The 25579-nt window shown below is 38.9% G+C and overlaps 3 protein-coding genes across 9 annotated transcripts in view; 2 read left to right on the top strand and 1 right to left on the bottom strand.

Moving 5' to 3' along the window:
* Window positions 1–17618, top strand: part of PDCD4 (programmed cell death 4) — a 45828-nt gene extending 28210 nt beyond the window's left edge. The window contains exons 13-15 of one of the 2 annotated variants that reach the window (XR_009212704.1): window positions 16674–16814; window positions 16892–16955; window positions 17528–17618. The gene's annotated coding sequence lies outside the window, so the exon portion shown is untranslated. The remainder of the gene's footprint in view (window positions 1–16673; window positions 16815–16891; window positions 16956–17527) is intronic. The other variant, XR_009212705.1, reaches the window with a different exon arrangement.
* BBIP1 (BBSome interacting protein 1) lies at window positions 98–19583 on the bottom strand. 6 transcript variants are annotated; one of them, XM_058436027.1, is made up of 6 exons: window positions 19313–19583; window positions 19178–19228; window positions 18136–18228; window positions 14524–14660; window positions 1545–1619; window positions 98–535 (listed from the first exon to the last, which is right to left on the bottom strand). In XM_058436027.1, the coding sequence occupies exons 5-6, from the start codon at window positions 1588–1590 to the stop codon at window positions 369–371; spliced, it is 213 nt and encodes a 70-aa protein (XP_058292010.1). In that variant the 5' UTR covers window positions 1591–1619; window positions 14524–14660; window positions 18136–18228; window positions 19178–19228; window positions 19313–19583; the 3' UTR covers window positions 98–368. The 6 variants fall into 6 exon arrangements, with proteins under 6 accessions (XP_058292010.1, XP_058292011.1, XP_032033885.1 ...); XM_058436028.1 differs by having other exon boundaries at window positions 14530–14660; XM_032177994.2 differs by lacking the exon at window positions 14524–14660 and having other exon boundaries at window positions 18902–19228.
* A 66-nt stretch (window positions 19584–19649) lies between these two features.
* The window catches only part of SHOC2 (SHOC2 leucine rich repeat scaffold protein), a 93143-nt gene continuing 87213 nt past the window's right edge, over window positions 19650–25579 (top strand). Inside the window, exon 1 of the mRNA XM_032177955.2 lies at window positions 19650–19718. The gene's annotated coding sequence lies outside the window, so the exon portion shown is untranslated. The remainder of the gene's footprint in view (window positions 19719–25579) is intronic.

The following is a 25579-nucleotide window of genomic DNA, read 5'->3' as shown; positions in this document are numbered from 1 at the left end:
TAAAGATCCTCTATATAAAAGTTGTATTTAGTCCCTTGTGCCCAAGAATGTTATAAAAGATACCAAGAATGTTATCTATAAAAGATAGCAATAGGAATGGTGAACAAATAATTTAATTTGCAATTCTAAAAACATGACTTAAACCCCATAAAACTTGGTTTATAGTTTAACTGTTGCTGTTCAATACAAACCAGAGTGTTTACATTCACAATACAAATTTCATCAATCTTGGATATTTTTGTATTTATACGAATACTATCAATTTTATTGATAATATTAACACTACTTTCAGCACACACAAGCATATTTTCTAGTTACTGTTAAATAGTAGATAAGGCAGGTTGTTCCCTAAAATGCTCAGTTATCATTCAGTGGGTTATTTGCTGTTGATCCTTTTCTGCCATTTCTTGTTGGCGAATTGTATTCTGTGCTGCTTGATGCATTTTCTCTAGTTTTTCCAGAGTCAGAGATTTTAAGGGTAAAAGTTTGGGTTTACACAGCACCATTGTGGTTATATCTTCCACAAACAATGGCCCTAAGTTTAACAAGAAATAAAAATTAATTCAAAAAAGATAACCCGGTTGTTTGGTAGTTGGATTTGCAGCTAGAATGAAGGTCTAAAAAATTAATCTCTTGTCACTGAAAAACTCTTCTACCTAAACTGAGTTTTGCTGTGGGACCAGAGCATGTCACTCTACAAGTGCATTTCTTTTACTACTAGGGTGCTTCTGAGGAAGACAAGTTTTGAGCTTTCTACCCAAGAATCTATGTTACCATCAGACAGAACTTTTTGTGTCAGAAGTTTAATTTTAAAGTAAGATTTGGCAATATATATATACATAGTGCAAAAAATATAGCAAAGTATGATATTTAATGTAAATATTCAAATGACTGAATGTTTAAACCTTCAGCTTTTCTTACTGTTGCTTTAGGTTTCTCTTTCTCCACTTTCAGACCTTATTTAACATAGTAAATTCCATTATTTCTTTCACTGAAGTTTCATATTGAGTCGGGCATGGTAGCTCATACCTGTAATCCCAGCACTTTGGGATGCCAAAGGGGTTGGATTGTTTGAGCCCAGGGGTTTGAGACCAGCCTAGGCAACACATTGAGATCCCTTCTCTACAAAAATAAAAACCAATTAATTAGCCAGGCATGGTAGCACATGCCTGTAGTACTAGCAAATCAGTAGGCTAGGGCAGGAGCCCAGTAGTTCAAGGCTGCAGTGAGCTATGATTGTGCCAACTGTACCCAAGCCTGGGTGACACAGTGAGAACCTGTCTCTTAAAAAAAATTCATATTGTAATTAGCAATTTTAGGAATTAGCTAATTAATTGGCAATTTTAGGTATAATAAACAATGTTTCATTTGTTATCCTTTTACTGGATATCATGAAAAAGCATATAGTAAAAGTAGACAGTAAATGAGATAATACGGAACACAATAGCTGCAGATGTTTAGCTATTAAGCCTGCTATGTGACACTGCCTATCACTTGTTTAGTCCTATAATAATCAATGACCTCAATATTTGTGATGTACATACCTTGTTTTGGAAGAACTTCCCGGAACATTGACTTCACTTCCGCCATATCTGAGTTGTTGGATATAGTGTTTTTTCCTTCAATGAGAAATCAGTATTATTCAAGAATAAATTCCCAAAGCAGATTGCCTGAGACATTTCCATTGTAGTTTAAGTAAAATCCAAATTCCTATAGAAAGTGAACTACCCTAACCTTGTATAATATTGCCATTAATTTCCTGTGACCTTGGGATAGTTTGTATAAGCATTTAGATCTTGTCAACTTCCATTAGTCAGTTGTGGTGTTAACTACAAGGCTAAGTGTTCTAAATTTTTTTCTCTCATAGTGAAAACTTGGTAGAGCTTCAGTTTTTAAGGCAAAGATGATTAATATCATCTGAGGAAAAGGTATTTGTGTGTAGCCAGCGTGGTTCGTTGATAGCATCTCCCCTGAATGGTGGGTGACAAAAAACATGACCACTATTTTGGGGGGGGGTTGCGGTGAGGCATGTAGTTAGGAAAAGGAGGAACTGACAGGCTAACATTTCCTAAGAGTCCTACTTGTCTCAATGGCCAACAGCTGGTTTCTACTTTGTGTCTAACAAAAAGAATGCTATGGATCACTGGCTGCACAGCTGCAATTGGTAACGAAGTAATACAGTAGGTGAAACTGGCTCTTGAACAGAAATAAGGTAGAGTTTCAGTTTACTAGTTTCCTCTAATACCGAGATTCTATATGCGAAAGGACCAGCAATACTTAACTATGAGTATTTGTTATGAACATCCCAGCATATATGCCATTTTTGCCAGTGACATTTGCTCCAAGTATTACAGCCAAGATTCTGCTATGCTGTGTGTTCAAGGTGTTCTGGACTAAGCTGTAGAATGATCCCTTTCCAAACACAGATGCTTTTGTAGATGGTCCCACCCACTCAGTGATTCACCTTGCTGATGCAACCTTACCATGCATTTCACAACATCACCCCCACAGATTTATTATTTATAAAGTGGTGAATCTGGCTTGATGCCTGCCTTTACCAACCACTGCAAATTAGTTATAATCAAGTGAAGCTTCTTCTGGTCTTTGTTATTCCCGCTCCACTACTTTGACATTCCTAATAAAAGCTTCCTACTCTGTATTCAAGTATCTTCCTCTCTCTTGCTCAGATTCTTATTCTGGAACGTCTAAGTTCCTGAAAACCTCTATCTGCTTTCCAGAACTTTGTCATCAAACTTTACCCCTATACTGCTCTAGCAGGGAGAGATGATGAAATAAGTAATGGACCAGGAATAAAGCAACTCATCACTAAATGGAATGTGAAGTAAATACAATAAACAATTTCCTTAGACTGCACAGCTTCTCCTACCATATTTTCTTTTTAGGCCTGCCAGTGGTACCTAGTGATCACTGCCTTTTTTTTTTTCCAGGTTAGGATGAAGGTTACTAGCATTGCAGACCCCCTGATTAGCCTTGAGTTGAACTATCAAAAACACCACCTAGCCTCTCCATTAAATATATCACAGTGAAAATATTCATTATGATCACATTTCCTTATTTGAAGCAAACCTGACATGATATGCCACTGAAAGGGAGGACATTATAGATGTTGATAAATGTGAAGGAAATACATAGGAGCTAAGGATTTTTGTATGTATCACCAAAATGCTAAAGTGGTAGGTAAACAACGCTTAGCTCTTATATAGCATAAGCAACTCCAGCTACTCTGAATTGTCACTATCCTTTGTTTTCTCTTAGTCTGATACCTCTTTCACATCCAAAATCTGGCCTGACAAAAACAATGAAACTTGCTGCTCTACCAAACCTCAGTTCTGTGTTTGACTAAGCTGCCATTGTTACTGTAAAGGGTGTGGAGCCAAAGGGATGGTAGGGAGTGGGTTGCGCCTGGTGTGGGGGAGATCAGTGCCAGTCACTTGCCTGGATAGAATGTCTGTTTTAATAGGGTTGGTTCTTGTTTCTAGGCCCCCTTAGGCATTGGCAGGAAAGAAACAGGAAGGGAAGGGCTAAAATAAGCAAGGTGGTGGTTGGATGGCCAGCACTGGCTGGGCTATACTTTCTTGATATCAGCTGCCCTGGGAGTCCAGAGTAGGAAGAAGTACAGTCATGTGTTTCTTAATGATGGGGTATGTTCTGAGAAATGCATCATTAGGTGGTTCTGTCATGGTGCAAACATCCTAAGAGTGTACTAACACAAACCTAGATGGTACAGCCTCTTAACACAAACCTAGATGGTATACAGGCTAATATAAACCTAGGCTATATGGTAGAGTCTACTGGGCCTAGCTATAAACTTGTACATGTTACTGTACTGAATACAGTAGGCAATTGTAACACAATGGTATTTGTGTATCTTAACACAGAAAAAGTGTTCTGCCACAATATCATGAGCATTACAACGGGGTATGACATCATTAGGCAATAGGAAATTTTCAGCTTCATTATAATCTTATAGAACCACTGTTGTATATGCAGCCTACTGTCGACCACATGTTGGTATACAGACAGTATTTCCTTCTCCCACATGGCCTGCTAATAGCCAGACATGGGTGATCTGCTTAGAGTAATGCACTCTAAGCAGTTGTGGCTACTTTTAAGAGAACTTTCTTGTCAGGTGAGATGTATTTAAACCAGGGACAGATGGGCCAAGGGAGAAACATAACAGCTATGGCTGAAATTCATGTGTATTCTACAACTGCTATGGCCATTTAATTCAATAAATATGCGAGTTTTTTTTTTTTATCATATGCCAAGCATTGTTCATAATGAACAGGACAAAAACCCAAACCTTTGCCTTTTTGGAGCCTACAGTCTAGAATAAGAAGAGAGAAACAACAGCATGCCAGAAGGTGGTAAGAACTATAGAAAATAGTGTAAAGGGGATTAAGGAATGCTGAGGGGGGTGGTATTTCAATTTTAGGAGGAAAATCATGATGACCTCATTAAGAAGGTGACATTTAAGCAAAGACTGCTTTTGTGTGTATGAGTGCATGTGTAATGTCTTTTTAAACTGCAAAAAGTTAAAAGTCTGATGGTATCCACAGGTGGGGATGGTATAGGGAAATTAGCAGTGTTGTTAAGCTTTTTTAGAGGGATATTTTGCAGTACTGTATCTACTAAAACTAAATATGCACATTTTCTTTGACTCATAGTAATTGGCTCTAAAGAACACAAATGTGTAAAAATAAAAGAGTGTTCATTAAAGCATTGTGTTGAATAGCAAAATGTTCAGCAATAGATGAAGCTAACTAAATGTTCACCAGCAGATCAAAGCTTAAATCATGGAACATCCATAGAACGGAATACTATGCCAAGTTAAAAAATGATGCAGATTGTCAAGGCATACTTAAGAGAAAACATTAAATTACAGAAAATGAAATTATTCTTACATTAATAGAACCAAACTTATAATGCTCACAGAATACAGTGTCAATTCATCATTTTTTGAAGGCCTTGGTTTAGGTAAATGGAAAATAACCTGCTGCTTCCTTTTCTTACACAGATTCTAAAGTTTGTAATTTCTCCCAGAGATAATAGTTTTGATGAACAGTGCATTCCAAAATCATGACAAGGTACGCAAACCTGTTGTAGCTATTTCAGCTGGATGTCTAAAATTAATGCTGAAAAACTTGAAGGAAAACCAAATCTTTGTCATGAAGTATTTTACTCTGCTTTAGGAGTGAGAGTTAAAAGGCAGGTCTAGGATAGATTATTGCCTTCAAATCAATCATATACATTTGGCAAGTTAAAAATCCCTGGTGTGGGGGCCGGGCATGGTGGCTCACACCTGTAATCCCAGCACTTTGGGAGGCCGAGGCGGACAGATCATGAGGTCGGGAGATCGAGACTATCCTGGCTAACATGGTGAAACCCCGTCTCTATTAAAAATACAAAAAATTAGCCGGGTGTGGTGGTGGGCACCTGTAGTCCCAGCTACTTGGGAGGCTGAGGCAGGAGAATGGCGTGAACCTGGGAGGCAGAGCTTGCAGTAAGCCAAGATCGCGCCACTACACTCCAGCCTGAGCGACAGAGCAAGACTCCGTCCCCCCCCCCCAAAAAAAAAAAAAAAAATCCCTGGTGTGATTTAGTTGGATAACCAAACTAAATAATGGGTGTGAGCCCAGACTAGATCACTGAAGTGTCCTTCTGAACTTGGAGAATATGTTATCAGTGGTCCTCAAATTTTCTACTTGCATACTCCCAAAGAGATTTTGGAAAACTAGGTTATCACTTCATACATTGATGTTTAAATTTTTTATCATAAATTTAAAGGATGTAATTTCCAGCATATTTAAAAATAACTGTTACTTCAGTCTTTTAAAAACATCCAATATAATCTAAACATAACAGCGATTTGATAGTCACCATCATCCATTAATAAAAAGAAGCTCATTTTTAAGTTAGAAGTTTTATATCATCTTTTTTTCTTCCTGGACCTCTATTTCCAACCCACTTTATTCTAGTGTAACATATTTTCATGCCTTTTTTTTTTTGAGACGGAGTCTCGCTCTGTCGCCCAGGCTGGAGTGCAGTGGCGTGATCTCGGCTCACTGCAAGCTGTGCCTCCCGGGTTCATGCCATTCTCCTGCCTCAGCCTCCCGAGTAGCTGGGACTACAGGCGCCCGCCACCAAGCCCGGCTAATTTGTTTTGTGTATTTCTAGTAGAGATGGGGTTTCACCGTGTTAGCCAGGATGGTCTCGATCTCCTGACCTTGTGATCCGCCCACCACGGCCTCCCAAAGTGCTGGGATTACAGGGGTGAGCCACCACGCCTGGCCTCATGCCTGATATTTTAATGATCATCCTATCATACTTGCTACAAAAATGTTTATAAATTTAAACTTTAAAATATTTTGGATTCAGTTATTACAATTGGTATGAAACTGGTCAAAATGAATTACACATTGATAAAGCAATTGTTGAACATAAAGTTATTGGCCATGTATCTGTTACTAAGAAGACAGCTTTATTTCTCAATTAGTTCATGTATATACATGGCTGAAATTTACTTATTGCTACAATTCTATTCTTCTTCCTTTTTTTTTTTGAGATGGAGTCTTGCTCTGTTGCCCAGGCTGGGGTACAGTGGCACGATCTCGGCTCACTGCAACCTCCACCACCTGGATTCAAGCAATTCTCCTGCCTCAGACTCCTGAGTAGCTGGGATTACAGGTGCATGCCACCATGCCCGGCTAATTTTTGTATTTTCAGTAGAGACGGGGTTTCACCACGTTGGCCAGGCTGGTCTTGAACTTCTGACCTCAAGTGATCCGCCCCCGTCGGCCTCCCAAAGTGCTGGGATTACAGGCGTGAGCCACCGTGGCCAGCCCTATTCTTCATTTTTGTAGATGTAAACACTGAGATGAGAATGGGAAAATTATATTCAATCTTTGAACTTAAGTTATATGCTAACAATCATGTAGTGACCTATCATCAAGAAATAATTTTAAATGACCAGCAGATGACTCAATTAGGTATTCCTTCAGTATTGTTGAAAGCTAAGAACAGTCTCTTGACTTGTAAAAGCACTACTTACTTAATAATTTTAGCAAAGCCCTTAGTCTTTCTTACTTGAGTTACCAATGTTTCCTTGTCTCTGTGTGTAGCTCCTAAGAGATGTTTATTTCCTGGAGCATTTTTGTCATAGTAAGATTCTACCAGGCTAGAGAGATGCCTTTCCTTCATACATTCTTAGAAAAATAATTGTGGGACTGGTGTGGTGGCTCGCGTCTGGAATCCCAACACTTTGGAAGGCCAAAGTGGGAGGACTGCTTGAGCCCAGTTCAAGACCAGCCTAGACAACAAAGCAAGACCTCATCTCTACAAAAAATTAACAAAAATTAGCCGGGCATGATGGAGTGTGCCTGTTAGTCTCAGCTACTTGGGAGGCTGCGGTGAGAGTACTGCTTGAGCCCGAGTTTTAGGTTGCAGTGAGATATGATCATACCACTGCATTCTAGCTTAGGTGACAGAGTAAGAGCTTGTCTCAAGAAAAAAAAAAAAAAAGAAAAGAAAAATGGTGAAAGGGGAGATACGAAATGAGATGAAGCATGATGGTTTATCCACAGGTCCATTTTCTCAGGGAATGCATTATCAGCAGACACTACATATAAAAGTTTAGGATCTGAAAATTGATTGTTCTTAACCTCGCTTGCTTGTATACCCCTCCGATTGTCTTCAGGCATCTTGAGGGATATGCAAATCCTGGTATAAAGACTGCTGATTGATACAATAACCACGTTGTTCTTTGAGATGTTAATGGACTTTCTGATAAGATTCCATAGTTATTAAATTTGAGAAGCCCTGGGAAGGAAAAAAGTTAAACTTTCTTTTTAATAGCAGGACTGTTTAGAAACTTTAATATGCTAAAGTATGTGATACATTTCAAACAGGAGAGTTGGGTATATATTGTTTCCTAAAGTTATGTGATTCTGGAATTCTTTAAAAGTGCAATTATGGGACCAGTATTGCCTAGAACACACTTTGTATTCCTAGGGCAATGTCACTTTCAATATGGCATATGTAGTAAGATGCTATATCTTAAGCACATTTAAGGAAAATACCAGTATTTACAAATAACTAATTTTGAAATTAGTAAAAGCTGTATTTCTTCTGAATGTAACATTTATTAAAATCAAGTGAAGAATGACTTTTTTCTCTGTTAAGTGAAAAGTTTAGACTGTCCTGGACAAAGCTGTCTTTTTATAAAGGAATTATTTAAATGTGAAAAGATAAAATCTTGCAAAAACTTGTAGACTTGGCAAAAATGACATCTTTTTCTCCTATCACAAGGATATTCTGATGTGGGGGTTTCTAGTGACAATATTTTGTGCCAAAATGTTAACTAATGGTTATTTATGGGCCTTATTTCTACTTTCTATTACATGAACATCCATTACTAAGAAAAGGTTAAGAACAAAATTGAAGTATTCAAATGGCAAGTCATCTTATATTGAAATTTTAATTCAGCGTCAAACTTACTAAGGCATAGTCTCTAGGCTTGAGGATCCTGAAGGATGGGGGTGGAGGGAGAAGAAACAGGCACATAAGCGAAGAAGCATAATGCAATATAAATTCTATACTTAGAAGTATTTGTAAAAATCCCATGGGAACACAGAATAGGGAGCAATTGTGTCAGGTACAGATGATGGGGGAGGAACTTTAGGTGCAAGTAACAACAGTTTGGGCAGAGGCATGAAGATGGGCAACACAAAGCACATGGTGCATTATGGGGGAGGCAAGGAATGCTAAAAAAAAAAAAAAAAAAAAAAAAGTTACGAGCAACCTGTCTGGAAACAAACCCAAACCAAACTGCAATCAAATTGATTTTGAAGGAAATAAGGAGAACCACTGAAAATTTTAAGAATGAGAATGACCTGAACAGATCTAAATGCATTCAGGAGGACAATTACAGGGCTATTTCAAATAGTTTAGGTGCAGGTGAAAAATGGGTGCTTCAATTAAGCACCTAGCTACACTGTGAAATCATAAAGCTAGGGAAAGACAAGATTTAAGTAAAAGCCGTGATGGGGTGGTGATTAACTCAGGCCAGCAAAACAATGATACCCTCAATAGATTTTCCATTAATCAGGCAAGCATCTTCATAGAAACAACTTCAATCTGTAAAGACTAAGATTTATATAATTTTGTTATTAAAAGGTTGGCTTTTTTTTTTTTTTTTTTTTGAGACAGAGTCTTGCTCTGGCACCTGGCTGGAGTGCAGTGGCGTGATCTCGGCTCACCGCAACCCCCACCTCCTGGGTTCAAGCGATTCTACAGCCTCAGCCTCCTGAGTTGGGATTACACGCATGTGCCACCACACCCAGCTAATTTTTTGTATTTTTATAGAGACGGGGTTTCACCATGTTGGCCAGGATGGTCTTGATCTCCTGACCTCGTGATCCACTCGCCTTGGCCTCCCAAAGTGCTGGGATTACAGGCATGAGCCACCGTGCCCGGCCAGAAAAGTTTGGCTCTTATGTCATCTCTTGAACTTAAATGTTGTGGAATTGCAGGAGACCTACAAGTGAAAGTCTTAGAAAAAGACAGAATCCTTCACTAAGATCTTCCCTGCACACCTATTACGTATTTGGGAAAAGAGCTTAGCTCCTAGTTCTTTGTTCAAGAAAGTATAAATCTCTACAGTGGACAGAAATTATGAGTTGACAGGCCAAATTAATGCTGTACCTTGTATTCTATTTGGAAATAAACACTGGACAGTAAAGACTAGAGTGATAAACACGTTTGAGAATGATGATGTTGTAGGTGACAACAAAAGCATTACTCTTTCAGAGTAGAAAACTAACAAATGTAACATAAAAATAATTTGGAATGATAAAGTACCTATACGAACAGATTTTTTTCTTTCAACAAACATACTAAATGTCTATAATGTACCAGCCATAGCTAAGTGAGGGAGACAGAGTAGGTAATAACTAGTTCCTTTCTTTGGTGGAGGTGAGGTAAGGAATGAGACACACATAAACAAATAATTATAATTGAATACAATGTACTTTAATAAAAGCATGCCTATTGTGCCTTAAGAAATGAAAACCATGAAAAACTTGGCCAAGGATAGGGGACAATGGGTGGTCTCTGAAGAATTATTAAACATGACATTGGAGCTAGTCCCAGAAAGCTGAATGGGGGTTTATTAGGCAGAGAAGGAGATGTATACCAAGGGGCAGATGTTCTAGACAAAGTGAAAAATACATTCAAATGAAGAAGCATTAAAAAAAAAGTGTTCTGTCGGAGGACGTGGCTTGAGTGCAGTGTGTGTACAGTGTGCACCAGGTATTGTGGTGGGACTGACTAGCTGGAAGCCAGTTCACACTCAGTCTGCAATGCTGAATTTGGACTTTATATCCTATAGCCAAGAGGGAGCTAACTGGATGGTTCTAAGCAGTTATGTGACATGATTCATGTTTTGGAAACACATATTCTAGACAAAATAAAGGAAAAATGAGAAGGGACACTAGAGGAAAGGAGATTAGTAAGGAAGCTATAATTGTTTAGGTAAGATGATGAAAGTATGAATTAAAGCAGTGATAACAGACACTAAGAGGAGAAGACATAAGAGGTAATTAAGGGTACAAGAAGTTGAGATTCAAGCATCCTCCACCTTCCCACCCCCCACTGCCAGTGGGTGATAAGGAAATGATCACAGACGACTTAAGTGAGCTAACATGCTTGTGGATATACCCGTATTAATTCATATTGGAAACACAGATAAGAAGGCTGAGAAGGAAGAGTAAAGACTATGAGTTCGGTTTAGATTCACAGAGTGTGGAAGTCCAAGAGGAAGGTAAAAAGGACTGGAGGCCCAGAGTCAACTGTACAGTAGTACAAGCTACAGAGGTGGATATAATCACTCAAGAAAGATATGGCAAGATGGTGAGTGGTGGGGTGATGGTAAAAAGAGACAAGAGTCTAGTGTGGTGGTTGAAAGAAGCAGCTGAAGTCAGATTAGTCACTTAAATTACTTGATTTTCTGAGCCTTCGTTTCAACTGCAAGATAAAGCCTACAGTGGCATCAACTTGAGATGGCTGGTGCATTAAAGATATAATTCATATAAAGCCATTAGACCAAACCCTGCATGAGAGCTCAATGAATGTCAGCAATTCTTACCATAGTGTACCATTATAATGTTGGCATAAAATCAGGTTTTCAGAAAAAATAAGCTTATTAACATGTATTAGTTATAGAGGCTTATGACTAAAAATGCATGATGAAAAACCTATGGGCAAGCAAAAATATTTTAGAATTCTCCACCTCTTCTCTCAATACCCATACTCTTAAGAGTTATATTAAAGGCAGAATCATTTAAATGTCAAGACATTTACCTTAGCTTCTTTCCTTTAGTTATCTTAGTGGCTCTTAAATTTTAGTTTGCTTAAGAATAACAATAGCAACACAGTGTTTAGTATGAAGTCACGCATGTATTTCAACTAAGTAGATATTTTAAGGAATTTTCTGCAGTAATTTTGAAAATGACTTTTATCACCATAACTGGTGATTTTAGAATTGAATTACCCATGTGCCCATCCACCTCCCACTGCATCTCCCAATTGCAGCGGGAGGTGAACGGGCACATGGGTAAAATTATATATTGGGTTCACATATATATATATGAGATGAAATTTAACAGACTAAAACAAGGTTTAAGAAGAGTTATCTTGTCCAACATCATATAGTTGATAAGAAACAGGATTTGAACTCAGGTCTGCCTTACTCAAAGGCAAGGTGTCTTTTCAGTTTTCTCTATGCTGCATCTGTAGGACAGGGAGATCCCAAGCAGGTTTAGTATGGTGCTTCACTGAAGGAATATCAACATTTAAGAAGACGGTGGAGAGATAATCGTAGACTATGGTGTGCAGAAGCCAACAAAGGCTGAAGTAACATACAATCTTCAATTTCTACTGAAATGGGAAATTTTGAAGACACTAATAACCCTTACAAAGGAGGGTGAAAATAAAATACGAGGCAAACAGTAAATCTCAGGAATGAGGTAGATGAAAAATAAGCACAGCATATTGACTAAAGCACATTTCTTCCTCTTTAGTTTGGGAACTGTGTCACAGTCGGACCAATATATGGCTCTAACCAACATGTAGCTTTTCTTTTCTTTTTTTTTTTGGTCTTCTTAATTTGAGGATTTAGCATTCCAGTTGTCATGTTTGATGCCATTCTGAAATCTCTTAGGAAGAAAAACTGCTTTTTGACTCTAGATTGTTTATAGCATTAAATATTATTTAAACACTATGTCACTGAAACTTTCAAATCCCAAGCTTAATTAGAAATATACAACACTTTAAAAGCTTACAAATTTTGCATTTTTAAATTATTTTCATCATATCACAAATTATATGACAGCTTATATCACAACTCATATGAGAAGATACTGATCTTGGGTTAAACAGCTGAAGAGGGCAATTAGCTTTAGACTGCACCTATTTTCATCTAGCCATCTGGAAAATGTAAGCTGTGGTCACACAGGGGACAGACAGAGAAGGAGACTAAATTACTGAAATTCAAACTGCATTCCTGATTACTCATAACGTATACATATGGATCAGAAACATCAAAATGAAAACATATTGTGGATGCCAACATCAAGTCTTGGTTTCTGAAAATGTTCAGGATGGGATTCGGATGTTTTTAAAACTGTCCTCCCCACACTAAGTCTCCTTAATCTAGTATTTGATCTTTGCTGGGAGCCCCAAGGAGCCATTCCATGGGTCTATGTGTTTATCTTCCATAATATGTGCCTACTACTCCTAACCTGTCACTACATCTTCATTGTAATTCCTTTTTCCCTCTATTAATGTATCTAAACTTATCAGCTTATGCTAATTGTACAAGACCCCAGTTTTAAAGTTAGAAATAGAATCCTTGAGCATATCCTAGGATTCCGTGTGTTTTAAATAAATTATGACAGTAAAATCCAATGTGTCATTGGATAAACAGAAGCTTATACTACAGTCTGTCATTTCTAATCAATCTATTTCACCTTTGTATTTTAAATGAAGTACAGGGTTGCTCTCTGGTGCTAACTAGTTGTACTTTATTTCATATTTATACTTTAAATAGGGTACATGGTTGTACTCTGGCCATGCTGCTAACTAGCTGTGTGACCTTGAATACATTTCTTAGCCAACCAGAGGTTTGGTTTTCTCATACAAAACATGTTTATTATCTGTCCTGGGTTGTAAGGTTCAAGTGATAAGTGGATGTGAAAGTCCTTAGAAATACAGTATGACATTTATTATTCCAGGACTAATTTTCATATTGCTATAATAAAGGACTTGTTCTAGATTACCGTAAGGTATCTTCTGTCTCTAAAAATCTTTGAATTTTCATAAATATCATGGTACCTATAAGACAGCATGATCTATTTAAAGGTGCTTTTCTTTAAAATACTGTTTCACTTACTTACTTTTGAAGCAGAATGTGCTGCCAATTTGTGTTCTTAAATGTTTTAAAAAGTATGATAATAAAGCAAACCTATTTCATAATAGAACTCAAAGTTGAGAAAATGTGAACAAACTTTTAAAAGGGCAGCAAAGGTTAAAACCTTTAAAATTGTAATCAAGGGAACAGAAGCTTGTTGTCTAAAAGAGTCTATCTTGAATTTTTGATGGAGATAACAGGTGACTTGTTGCCTAACCTACAGAAGTAAATGCAGTTGACATATGGCAAAAATAAAACATTTCTGAAGCATTTTGAGATTCTCAACAAAAGCACCACTCATGTTTTCATGTTAAGAAACATACATGTCATAAACTGGTAACCCTTGATGCTATCCACTTAAATATTTTGTTGGTTTTTAGGTATTTAAAAAGTATTTGAGCCAATGTTTAAAAATCAGGAAATTTCACAAAAAATCCAAATTTTAGCTCCACTTGACAAATCTGGCAATGTCAAGCCCATATTTCAACATGGCAAAATTTGGCTAGGGCTGGGAAGTGATGCTTCACTTAGGTAAGCACATGCTCTGGAATTCTCCAGTCCTTCCTATTGCCTATTCTTTCCTCTTATCTACTTGCCCATCCATTGTAGGCATTTGACTTTGCAACTACAGTAAAACACAGAGCCACTGTGAACATATGCCAAGCTGTCTAATTTTATCATTAATGGGCATTGAGATGCAAAAATACAATCTCTGGGAACTGAAGGAGTAGTCAGGAGCAATCATGGCCATGGACTGTAAAGGTTACTTTGTGCAAAGAATATTTTTCTTCTATGAATATTTATTAAGTTGGGTCCCTTAAAGTAAATTCAACCTGCCTAGTGTGGGGGTTCTGAGGGGGTGGTGAGAATGGTAGAATAACAAAATTTTTATCTTTGTCTTAACCGAGACTTGTGGTTAACTGATAGATGAATTTTCAAAAACATACTAGATTTCTGAATGTAAATATGAGAAAAAGGTGAAAAGGGGAGCCCAGAAAGAATGCATTTTTCAGCAAACATAAAGTAGTAATACTCACGCTTACTCAAGCAACTGCCCACATGTTAGCAGAATGCTTAATTTGGATTGATAATGTTTATCCGGAGATGCCAAGTAACATCATATGTCATATGTCGGAGACTACAGTAGGTTCTATTCTGCTTTGCTATCTGGCATCTGCTGGTAGAAGAATGTTGCAACATGTTCAATTTAGCTAATTAATTCAAGCTCATGTGAATAAAATGTGTGGTGTCTAGTTTCTGAAATGTACCTAGGCCTAAGAATGGGAATCCTTCTTGGATGAACTTGGATGATGCCACTGGCTCTGGGAAAATCCAGTAGCAGACACTACCATTAAGTTAATAATGATACATCCTACTCATGCAAAATGTCTTTTTCTAATAACCCTTCCTATTTCAAAATTCAGTACTAGACAGTGGTCCTAAAAATGTTAGCTATTAACCTTTTAAAAAAAGTATTTGCTCAGCACCTGAGGTATTTAGTTAGCTATTTCAACAGTGTGCAAGGAAAGAGAAAAGTTGTTTGACACTTTAAGGAGTGCTTCTTAAAGCCCAGTCCCCAAATCATCTGCATCAAAACTCCCTGTACAATTATTAAAAACACAGATTTTTCTGGAGTTCTTCAGAAATCAGAATTGCTGAATCAGAATACTTTTTCTTTCTTTCTTTTTTTTTTTTTTAAGACAGGGTCTCGCTCTGTTGCTCAGGCTAGAGTGCAGTCGTGTGATCACGGCTCACACAGCCTTGACCTTCTGGGCTCAAGTGATCTTCCAACCTCAGCCTCCCAAGTAGCTGCAACTACAGGAACATGCTATCCCGCCCAGTTAATATTTTGTATTTTTTGAGACAGGGTTTCGCCGTATTGCCCAGGCTGGTCTCAAACTCCTGGGCTCAAGTGATCCGCCCACCTGAGCCTCCCAAATTGTTAGGATTACAGGCATGAGCCACAGCAGCCGGACTCTAACTTTTAATTAAGTCCCCCACATTAAACTTAAGAGAACTACTGTCATAGATTCATTCTTTCACTTACTAAATAATCAATGTCAATATGTGCCTGAATTCAATATGTCCCCTAACTGCATTGCTTTAGAAGTTATTAACTACCATACACTGACTGCATTCCACGTGCTATAAACCGAGGTAAAGCACTTTATATATATTTGAATTAATTGTGTACAATAATCCTTAATGGTTTTAAGGCTCTTTATTTTTATTTTTATTTTTTTTCTTTTTTGAGACAGGGTTTCACTCTGTTGCCCAGGCTGGAGTGCAGTGCCGCGATCTTGGCTCACTGCAACCTCTGTCTCCCAGGCTCAAGCGATTCTGGTGCCTCAGCCTCTTGAGTAGCTGGGTGTGCGTGACCAAACCTGGCCAATTTCTGCATTTTTGGTAGAGACGGGGTTTCTCCATGTTGGCCAGGCTGGTCTCAAACTCCAGACTTCAAGTGATACACCTGCCTCGGCCTCCCAAAGTGCTGAGATTATAGGTGTGAGCCACACCTGGCAAGGTGCCGTTTAATAGATTATTAATAGAGTGAGTAGGCTGTCCAAGGTCATCCAGTTATTGAATAGTCTTATTCCTGAAACCCAGGACTGATGCTAAAACCTGTGATTTTAATTGGTATATTATTTTGCCTTACTTAAATCTGGAGTATTTCCACACAAGGAAATTTCCTTCTACACAAAGGAAGCAACTAACGGAATGCATTATGTAATTTTCAATATGATGGCTAAAAACATTCTATACCAATCTAAGAGATTCTGTCCTCCCAGAGCATTTTATTCCACTCCCTTATGTGCAGTTTTTTCCTTTCACTTATCTTTCATGATCAAATATAAGTCTAGGCTAGGAGGAGTATACGAGGTTGGCAGTCTTGAGAGTTTTCCCTTTGTGATTATGAAGTAACTTCCACAAACTCTTTTCTATCCACTGGGCAGAGAACGTATCTAATGTACTAAGTGTTAAGTATAATCTTGATTTTGCAATTTTTAGTAGGCTCTGCTTAATGCTACCAAAAAGCTACCATAAAAACACCAGGACCAATTAAGACTTGCATGAGAATTTCAGTGAGAAAAATAACATTGCCTAAATTGGAATGTGACCAGATGGCTAACAGTTGCCTTGGTATTTGCTTTGATAACATCAAGATTCATCTGTATTTGAATTGCAGGGCCCACACATCTTTCAACAATGTCTGCAGGGTGCCAGGAGTTGAAACTCATAAACTATGCTGACATCAGTACACTTTACTGCAGAAATTCATTGCATCAGCTCCAAGAATAGGCAAAGTAGCAGCAACAATTTATTAAAGGTAGTCTATGTTGCCTACCCAAGCTGCTAACACATACTCTATACACACAGGATTAAATGCTACTCTCTTCTTTGTAGGACACTGGAGAGGGGTAAGCATGCTGAGAAGTGAGATGGATTTAACCGGCAACTCATGGCAAAGGTGCGTATAGCTGCGTTTGAGAAGGCTTAGTCATGACTAGAAAAGTGTGAATACTGTGACACATCCTTGCAAAAAAAATGTTCGGCTGAAGCCTCTAGACTAACTTCTGGTTTACAGAAGAAAAAAGGGGGGCCCATTTCCAAAAAGACTCCTGGCTTGAACTCTTCAAAATGCCAATGTCACAGGGGGGAAAAAAAGATGGGGGAACTCTACTACATTAAAGCTAAAGAAAAATTTTGACTGGATCTTGATTTTTTTTTTTTTTTTTGCAGGATTGGGAAGGAGAAGGTATAAAAGATATTCCTGGGTAAATTAGGAAAATTAGCACTTGGGCTAGATTTTAAACATTACAAAAGAGCTGTAATAATGATATTGTGTTTTGCTGGAGAACTTCAAAATTTTTAGGGAATTCATGCTGGAAATCTTAAGGGTGTCTTGCCTAACAATAAGTGTCTGCAACTTTTTACAACAATGAAAAAGTGAAGAGGAATGAAAAAAATATGGCAAAATGTTAACTGCTGCATATAGATGATGGGTACATGAATATTCATTAAATTATTTAATTCTTTCAGCTTTTAAATATATGAACACTTTCATAATAAAACATTGGGGAAAAAAATCATGTCAGAAAGACTTCACGGGGAAACGTAAAAAAAGGTTGAGTAGCAGGTGCTCAGTGCTCAGCTGAATTTCTGATAAATTGAAGGTCTCTAAAACTTGGCTGGAAGTGTCTTGGGCATCCAAGAGACACCCGATATATTCAAACTTTCAGTAAGTATTTACCAAAATAATATCATGTGCATGGTGAAAATGACAGGTAGACGAATCTGATACAAACTATTCTATTTAGGTGCAGACATGGTAGTGAAGCTAAAAACATAAGCGCTGTTATATATATATAACATACTGATTGTCATAAAAGACGTACAAAAAATGCTAAACTCAGAGGAAATTACTTCCTGCTGGTGAGAATCTGGAGACACATCTCCACGGATAACAGAATCAGATACAGAATCACAAAAGGTGAGTGCTACAACAGATTTCAGTAATTAACCGCAAAGAAACAAGAGTAGTTCATTTTGGCTGGCGTGTAAGTACTAAGGAAGTAGAAATTAAGTCGAGAAGGTAGGTTTGCATCTGTATTGTTGACTGGCTGGATATTAACAATTTTCAATTTTACCTGAAAGTTCTGGTCTTCTTGCTGCAGCTTTAAGCATCCAACCCGGTATTACCAAGACGACTGAGAGTTCTTGACTCAAGCATACAGAAGAAACTACAAGATAATGTATGGTAACTTTGTAAAAGGCCATATAAAAGCAATACAGTATTTTCAAAAATATTCAACACGTTGTTTAAGAAACTGTAGACTTGCAGGATTAGGATAGTATATCCCACCACCAGAGCCGCAGTCCAAGCTTACAAAGACTGAAAGAAGAGACGCGGAAAGGGGGGAAAAATCAGAATGGGAAGGCAGGTGGCAGGGGAAAAAGACTGAGGTCTTGCCCTGGTGGTTCACCTATAAAAGAAAAAGGGGCTCATCTTTTTCTTTTATAGGTGAAGGTGGAAAATGATGTTCTGAAGTTCCCGAATTCTCTTCCCTCCAAAAGCCAGGGAGTGAAAGTACTTAATAGGAACTTGCGGAGGCGTGGTCAAGAGCTCCATTTTGCCGGAGTTAGGAGCTCCGCCCCGAGGTCCGCGCCCATTCCCCGCTGGGGTCCTCCCGGGCTGGCTGGCTCCGGCTGGAGTAGGGCGGTCTGTAGAGTGGCCTCACCCCACAGGGAGCCTCACGGGGGCGGAGGGAAGGCGGGCCGCCGCGAGGCCAGCCCGGAAAGAAAACCGCCTTCCAACGGAAGCGGCCCTGAGCCCCGCTCGCCATTTCAGCGCCTCCGTCCCACAGGGACCGTCCGGCCCGGGTCCGGCCCACTGGTTGGGGCCCAGGGACTCACCTCACTTTGCAACTAAGGTCAAGAATAGGCATTCCCTGGGGCACGGGCGGCCAGGCTATTAACACCCTTCCGCCATGACCCTATTCGGAAGTGCCAAATGCAACTTCCGGGCAGGAGAGGGATTTTCGGAGCCCTAAACTGTTGTCCATCTCCGTAAGTGACCAGACGTCTCAGTAAAATAAGGGCCAGGAAACTGGACGTGTGGTCCAGAGTATAAATTAACTTGTCTAACATGGGATGTCTGGTCACCCACGGTACCTCTTTGGGCTTACTTACAGATGCATCCCTTCCCAGACGGCTCAGCTGTTGCCCAGGGTAACGGTGAGACTGGAGAAGGAAAAGAATCTACGTCACCCTGGAAACAGGAAGCCAGGAATCTCCTGTTGCCATTATCAGTTATGGCCGCCTTACCTTCAACAGTAACTTCCGATCGGGGAGTTGTCACTCTACCCTGCCGGAGGCTTACTCTGTAGCCCGGCTAGCCAGCGGCGCCCAGTGGGCGGGAGACGGCGTAGAGAAACTGAGGGAAGGGCAAGGGCGGAGAGAGAGAAGCTGGCGCCACTGCCCGTCTCTGATTGGGCAGCTTCTATTGCCCCGGCTCCGCCCGTTTTTCTTGCCTAGCGAGTGACGGGCCCACGCCGCAGGGGTGGGGCGGGGAGGCTGGAGCGAGAGTAGTGGAGGGGCGGGCGGGCGGGGCGGGGCGAGTGGGGGAGGGGGGGGGGGGGGGCGGCGGTTGGGCAGCGTCGCTTCTTAGGAGGAGGAGGAAGAGGAGGAAGGAGGGCGAGCGAGGAGGATGGCGGAGTCGGGGCTCCTGACGGTAACCCGGGGCCGATGAGGGGGAGGGTGTCTGTTGGTCGGTTCTTCCTGCCTGCCTTCCTGTCCGTCGGGCAGTCGGGCTGGCTGTCGGTAGGGGGAGGCCCGGCGCGCCCTGACAGGCGCGAGCCGGCAGCGCCGGGGCGAGGCCCTCGGGGCCCTGGGAGGCGCCGCCACCGCCGCTTTCCTGGTTGCTGTCTCCGGGTGTGCGGGGCCCTTGGAGCCGGCTCGCGTGGGAGCCCGCAGCCCGGCGCGGAGAGGAAGGCGGTCGGGTCTGACAGCGGTCGGGGCCCGGCCTGCGGCGGCGGCGGCGGCGGCGGGCGGCCCGGACAGCGCCTGGGTGACGGCGAGCCGGCGCGAGGGCGCGGGCCGGGGGCGCCCGGCGGACAGCCTCGCTCCTCTCGGTTCCCGGGGGCCCCGGGCCCAGTCCGCAGGGCGCCCGAGTCGTGTAAATCGTTGGCGAGGGCCCGGGCGCAGCGGCCGTCATACAGGGTGGGGTCTCTTCGCGCCCCCTCCCTAGAGTCTACCTTGCTCTCCCGTTCTCCTCTCCCTAAAAACCCTTGAGTGAAGAGTGCTGGATCGGCTCTGGGTGTGTTGCCTAGCGAAGCGAGTTGTAGCCCTTCGAGACCGCCTCGTAGAACATGCCCGATGGCAACCTCTCCCCGTGATAGCACAGCTTTTAGGGAGAGAGGAAAAGTAGTCTCACTCTTCCCCGACTCCCCCAGGCTCATAACACAAGAGGCTTTGGGACAAGACGATTTTTTCCCCAGCCCCTCAATATCCATTGTTTTTGTACCATCCCCCTCCCCCCATGCCTAGGTGGAAGAGTAATGACTCCAAAGCATTAATTTGCCTTTCTTTCTCTTTATTTCTTTTCTTTCTTTTTCCTTTCTTTTCTTCCTTTCTTTCAGCAGGCAGTTTGTGTTATTGTGGAATTATGGAGTTACAAACAGGTGGAATAAATACCGATTCGGGAGCTAGAAAGAAGATGCTTTGTGTGTGTGTTTAAGCCCTTACAGTTGGCAGTTTGATTTTTCTTGTCTGTTGCTTTGTATCGTAATGGGGGTGATGAGAATAAAAGAGGAAGCACTGTTTTGCAACCTACCCAAAGAAATATTTTCGAAGTCTCTGGGGATGCTGAAGCAAAATTAGGTTGCAGATGTGGACTGTATAGTATTTGCCTCCAGCGTGGTAACTACCAGCAGTGTCTAGGCTTACACCTGTGTCATTTCTTATACTTTTCTTAGATACCGAATGCGTCTAGTTTCTACTCAAGAGGGACTACTATATCAAAAGCTTTTTGTTACGGTTTTCAGAATCCTAAGGTACATTTGTGTAACCAAGTGTATTTGTATCTAAATGCAGCAACACCACTGAAAAATAGTTTTAATTTTAAACACCTCAGTTTATTAGTGTACTTACTAATCTTTACCCTCATCCTCCATGCCGTGGGCTGTAGAACTGTTACTGTGTACTTGACATCCAATTTGTAACATTCAGTAAGGTTATATTTATAATTTGAATTTATCAAGTGTTGATGTTTTGCTGTGTGACAGTGAAAAGAATTTTAGGAATAAAGTATGCAAATGACCATTCTCCACATATGGAACTTAGACTGAGTATGATAAACCTTTTATCTTTATTTGGACATAAAGTATATTGTAAACTTTTTATGTAATTATAAATACACATTTGAAAATAGACAAAAATAAAGACAAAACTAAATAAAAGCTTTGTCTAAGGTTTGTAACTTTCAAATGTCTGAAATTTAATATAAAGCCAACATATAAAACAATATTGAAATCCCAGTTTCAAATTATGGACATGTCTTTAAGGGTACTGCATTTTCCCCAGGTGCTTGTTCAGTTTTATTTTTAGTTTTTAATTGTTATGGGTACATAGCAGGTGTTTATGAGTTATATGAGATATTGATACAGGCATACAATGCATAATAGTCACATTAGAGTAAATGAGGTATCCCATCACCTCAAGCATCTACCCTTTGTGATACAAATATCCAATTATACTCTTAGTTATTTTAAAATGTGCAATTAAATTTATTGAGTGTGGTCACCCTGTTGTGCTATGAAATACTAGATCGTATTCATTCTGTTTTTTATATCCATTAACCATCCCCACATTCCCCCTTCAGTTTTTGAAGAAACAGCTACATTAAAAGTTGACATTTGTTTTCTGATCACTCATTATTAATATAATTTTTAAGTTTAAAATTTTTTCTCATAAATTATTATGGATTAAAGAGTGATGTTAAAATATACATTAATAGTTTGCAGCTAGATCTTTTTTTTTAGTTTTTAAACTACCGTATTCAGAAAGTTCATCAGAGCTGTTTTTCTGGTAGTTGTAGCAAGTAAAAGGTCATGCATCAACTTGTGAACTACAAGCCAGTTGGAAATTTGAAACATTTCATGTTTAAATAGAAACATGAAAATTACAAATTCCTTTGTCACACTTGCTGGAATTACGCCTTTAAAATGTTACTCTTTTTTCTGTGACTTGGGTCAGGGAAGAATGACTTTTCTCTCTCCACATCAGAGAGACATAAACTGGAATTCTATGTGGAATGTTTCCAAAGATGGCTTCCGAATAGTGGTTGGTATAGTTATTGCTTTGGTTTACCTGTATGAATTATGGAGGATGGGTGAATAAAGTTGAAATTCTTTATTATACAGGTGGATAAATTATAGTTATATTTGCCTTAAAAATATGCTCATTTTCAATATTTGTATCATTTAATATTTCTGGAAGACTTCTTTAAACCTTTCAGATATTTTGATTTTTTTTGTAAAAATATTTAAATACAAAAATCTGTGTATTAACTAAAAGATGTAAACTCTATATGTAGATATAAGGATGCATATTTTTGGAGGCTGAAGATTAAGTGAAATATATCTTTAGAATTTGGTTTACTATATCATTCATGTATCTTTCATGTATGAAAAAGCCTTAAGATTTATGCTTATAACAAAATAAGATTAAAAAAAACCCCAAACAATAAAAAACAACAAGTTAACTCACAACTCCTTCAGTGAGTTCTGAGATTTATAACTTGGACTTGGAAGAATTTTGCTACTTGTTTATAACATATCAATTAACAGAGGATATTTAAATATAAATTGGATATTTTGACATTTCTTAATGAGACTAGTAGGGATTGGTAAGTATTTTGCTGTAGATGAATAAATGGAAACTGTAATTTAGCAGTAGAATTATACATTAAGTACTTTTATGTGATACTTAAATGAGTACTTCAAATATTAAGTGAGTTGGTATTTTTGCTTGTTGGTAGACCTGTATTTCATGCATTATATGTTGTGCATTAGACATGTAAGTTGGCTGAATCTTAAGACTAATTTATGGACATATATCATCTGCTATCTTTGTAATCCCCTATTTTAACTGCTTGGCCTTCTGAATTTTGTTTTATTTACTTGTTACACTGCATGAAAGTTGTGTCCTGTAGATCTTTTTTGAAATATTTTCTCTTAATATAGTAAATTTTTATATTTTCTGTCTAAACTGACTTTTAAAATCTGAATAATTTCTAAATTACAGATGACCTATGGTATGCTTGAACTTCATATATTATAGTGTTCTTAAAAGTGTTTGTTAATCATTACAGATTGAAACATACATAAGTCTGAGAAACTTTTATGTTCTAAAATATATAATTGAATTATTTTAATATAAATTAATGTTCATTCTGGTTTTGTTTGGTATTTTCCCCCGGGTCTCAACTTTTTAACACAGCATCTTTAATTCAGCAAAGCAAAGTTTATACACACAAAAGGATATTCTAATTACCAACATCCTTAAGCTTTTGAGATGATGGTAGCATATGTGCTTCTTGAGAAAGCATGCAGTTCCCATTATCAAGATTTAAAAGAACACTAATTCATTTTCACACTGTATATCTCATTCCAACTTCTCTAAAGGTCAGAACTGATTGCAAAAAGTAGTACATGCTCTAAAAGGTAAGGATTCATTTATGAGAAAGAGTGAACATACTGCTTGTGGCTAAAACGGGAGACCTTAAAAAGGGGTATAATTGGTCCCTATGTGAAATGAACCTGAAATATTTTTATAAATTGTTTGTGCATGACTATCTTTTGTTGATAGCACTAGGAAGACTTCTGACGTTTAAATACTTTATTTGCCCCCAATTACTATTTAAAAGTCCTATAATTTTAAGTAATTTTACAGCTGACAAAGATAAATATTTTTTTCTTTTAGTTTTTCTAATGTCTTGGAGGTAAAGTGGAAATGGCTTGTTTTGACACATAATTTCTAGAACTTGGAGTTAATTTGATCAGTTAAATTTGGGTTTTTTTCAGTTTCCAGTTTTGTGTTGTATAACACTTCTTCCTGCTTTCAGTACTTTCTCAGTCTTGCAAATAGTCTTTAACTTTTCAATTTTGTTCTATAAATATTTCTTAGTAACTACAGTTTCACATTCACCAGTGTCATGGAACTTCTGCTGAATGCCATGTGTGTCCCAGGCTCTGTGGATACAGAGATAAATATGTTTCCTTCTTTCAGTAAGTTCAGAGTTTGTTGCATGAACTGGACAAGTCAATAGTTAATTGTTAAACAATGTGACACATGCTTTTAACAGCAGTATACACTGGCAAACTCAGATGGTTAAGACTCACACTGCACATATAACTGGCAGTGCCTACTGGAGGACAGGACTGGAATGAACTCTTGAGGAATAAGTAGGATAGGGGAGGATAGTAAAAGCACAAAGGTTAGATATGTTTAGGTCCACTTGGACAATTAGAGAAGAATAACAGTTTGGATTCTAGTAATAATATTAGGTCATACAGTAGACTTTAAAGCTTATGTTATTAATAATAATATTTCTTGTGTTCCTAATTTTATTTGGGCTTTGAACTGCGGATCTGTATTAATGTTGACCAAACTGTTATTTAAAACTTTACCTTCAACACCTGTGAAAAGAAGGGAAAAATGTTCACCTATTTTTCATTAATATTTTAATTAAATACGAGGAGAATATATCAGTGTAACGTGGGGAATAATTCCCAGGCTTAGAACTTGGATAATGATAATGTTTCAAAATCATGCTTAAGGCCGGGCGTGGTGGCTCATGCCTGTAATCCTTGCACTTTGAGAAGCCGAGGTGGGCGGATCGCTTGAGGTCAGGAGTTTGAGACCAGCCTGGCCAATGTAGTGAAACCCCGTCTCTACTAAAAATACAAAAAATTAGCTGGGCGTGGTGGCAGGCACCTGTAATCCCAGCTACTCGGGAGGCTGAGGCAGGAGAATCTCTTGAACCTGGGAGGTGGAGGTTGTGGTAAGCCGAGAATGTGCTACTGCACTCCAGCCTAGGCGACGGAGTGAGACTTTGTCTCAAAAAAAAAAAAAAAAATTAAAATAAAAAACAATACTTAAATATCTTTTCTCAGCATTTATGTATCATGTTAAGAGTAACATTTATGAACTTTCTTAGAATTCATGGTAAAGTTTTTTTTTTTTGTATAATCATTTAAAATGTACTCTTTTTTGAGTACACTTTAAAAAACACTTTCCATACTTACTTGACAGTGCCACTCTTCAGGTAAGTCAGACTGTATGGTCAACAATTATATCCTAGAAGCAGGCTTTGTAATTGTCTTGTATGATTTAAAAGTTCTCTGGAGTTGAGAATTGACTAATTTTTTACGCAGTATTTTTTTTTTTTTTTTTTTTTTTAAGACAGGGTCTCTTTTTCACGCAGTATTTTTTTGTTGTTGCTGTTTTTGTTTTTGTTTATATTTTCAAGACAGGGTCTCGCTCTGTCACCCAGACTAGAGTGCAGTGGCACAATCATGGGGCTCATTGCAG

The sequence above is a fragment of the Hylobates moloch genome, unplaced genomic scaffold, assembly GCF_009828535.3.
Source record: "Hylobates moloch isolate HMO894 unplaced genomic scaffold, HMol_V3 SCAFFOLD_3, whole genome shotgun sequence".
Taxonomy (NCBI): Eukaryota; Metazoa; Chordata; class Mammalia; order Primates; family Hylobatidae; genus Hylobates; species Hylobates moloch.
This window is presented reverse-complemented; position numbering and strand designations above follow the sequence as displayed.

Bases quoted from the DNA above. Each gene is read 5' to 3' on its own strand.
- BBIP1 (XM_032177994.2), bottom strand. From the start codon at position 18,172: ATGCTTAAAGCTGCAGCAAGAAGACCAGAACTTTCAG. The intron at 1,620-18,135 runs GTAAAATTGAAA...TTCTCATTGAAG, and splicing joins AAGAAGACCAGAACTTTCAG to GAAAAAACACTATATCCAAC. The intron at 536-1,544 runs GTATGTACATCA...TGTTAAACTTAG, and splicing joins GGAAGTTCTTCCAAAACAAG to GGCCATTGTTTGTGGAAGAT.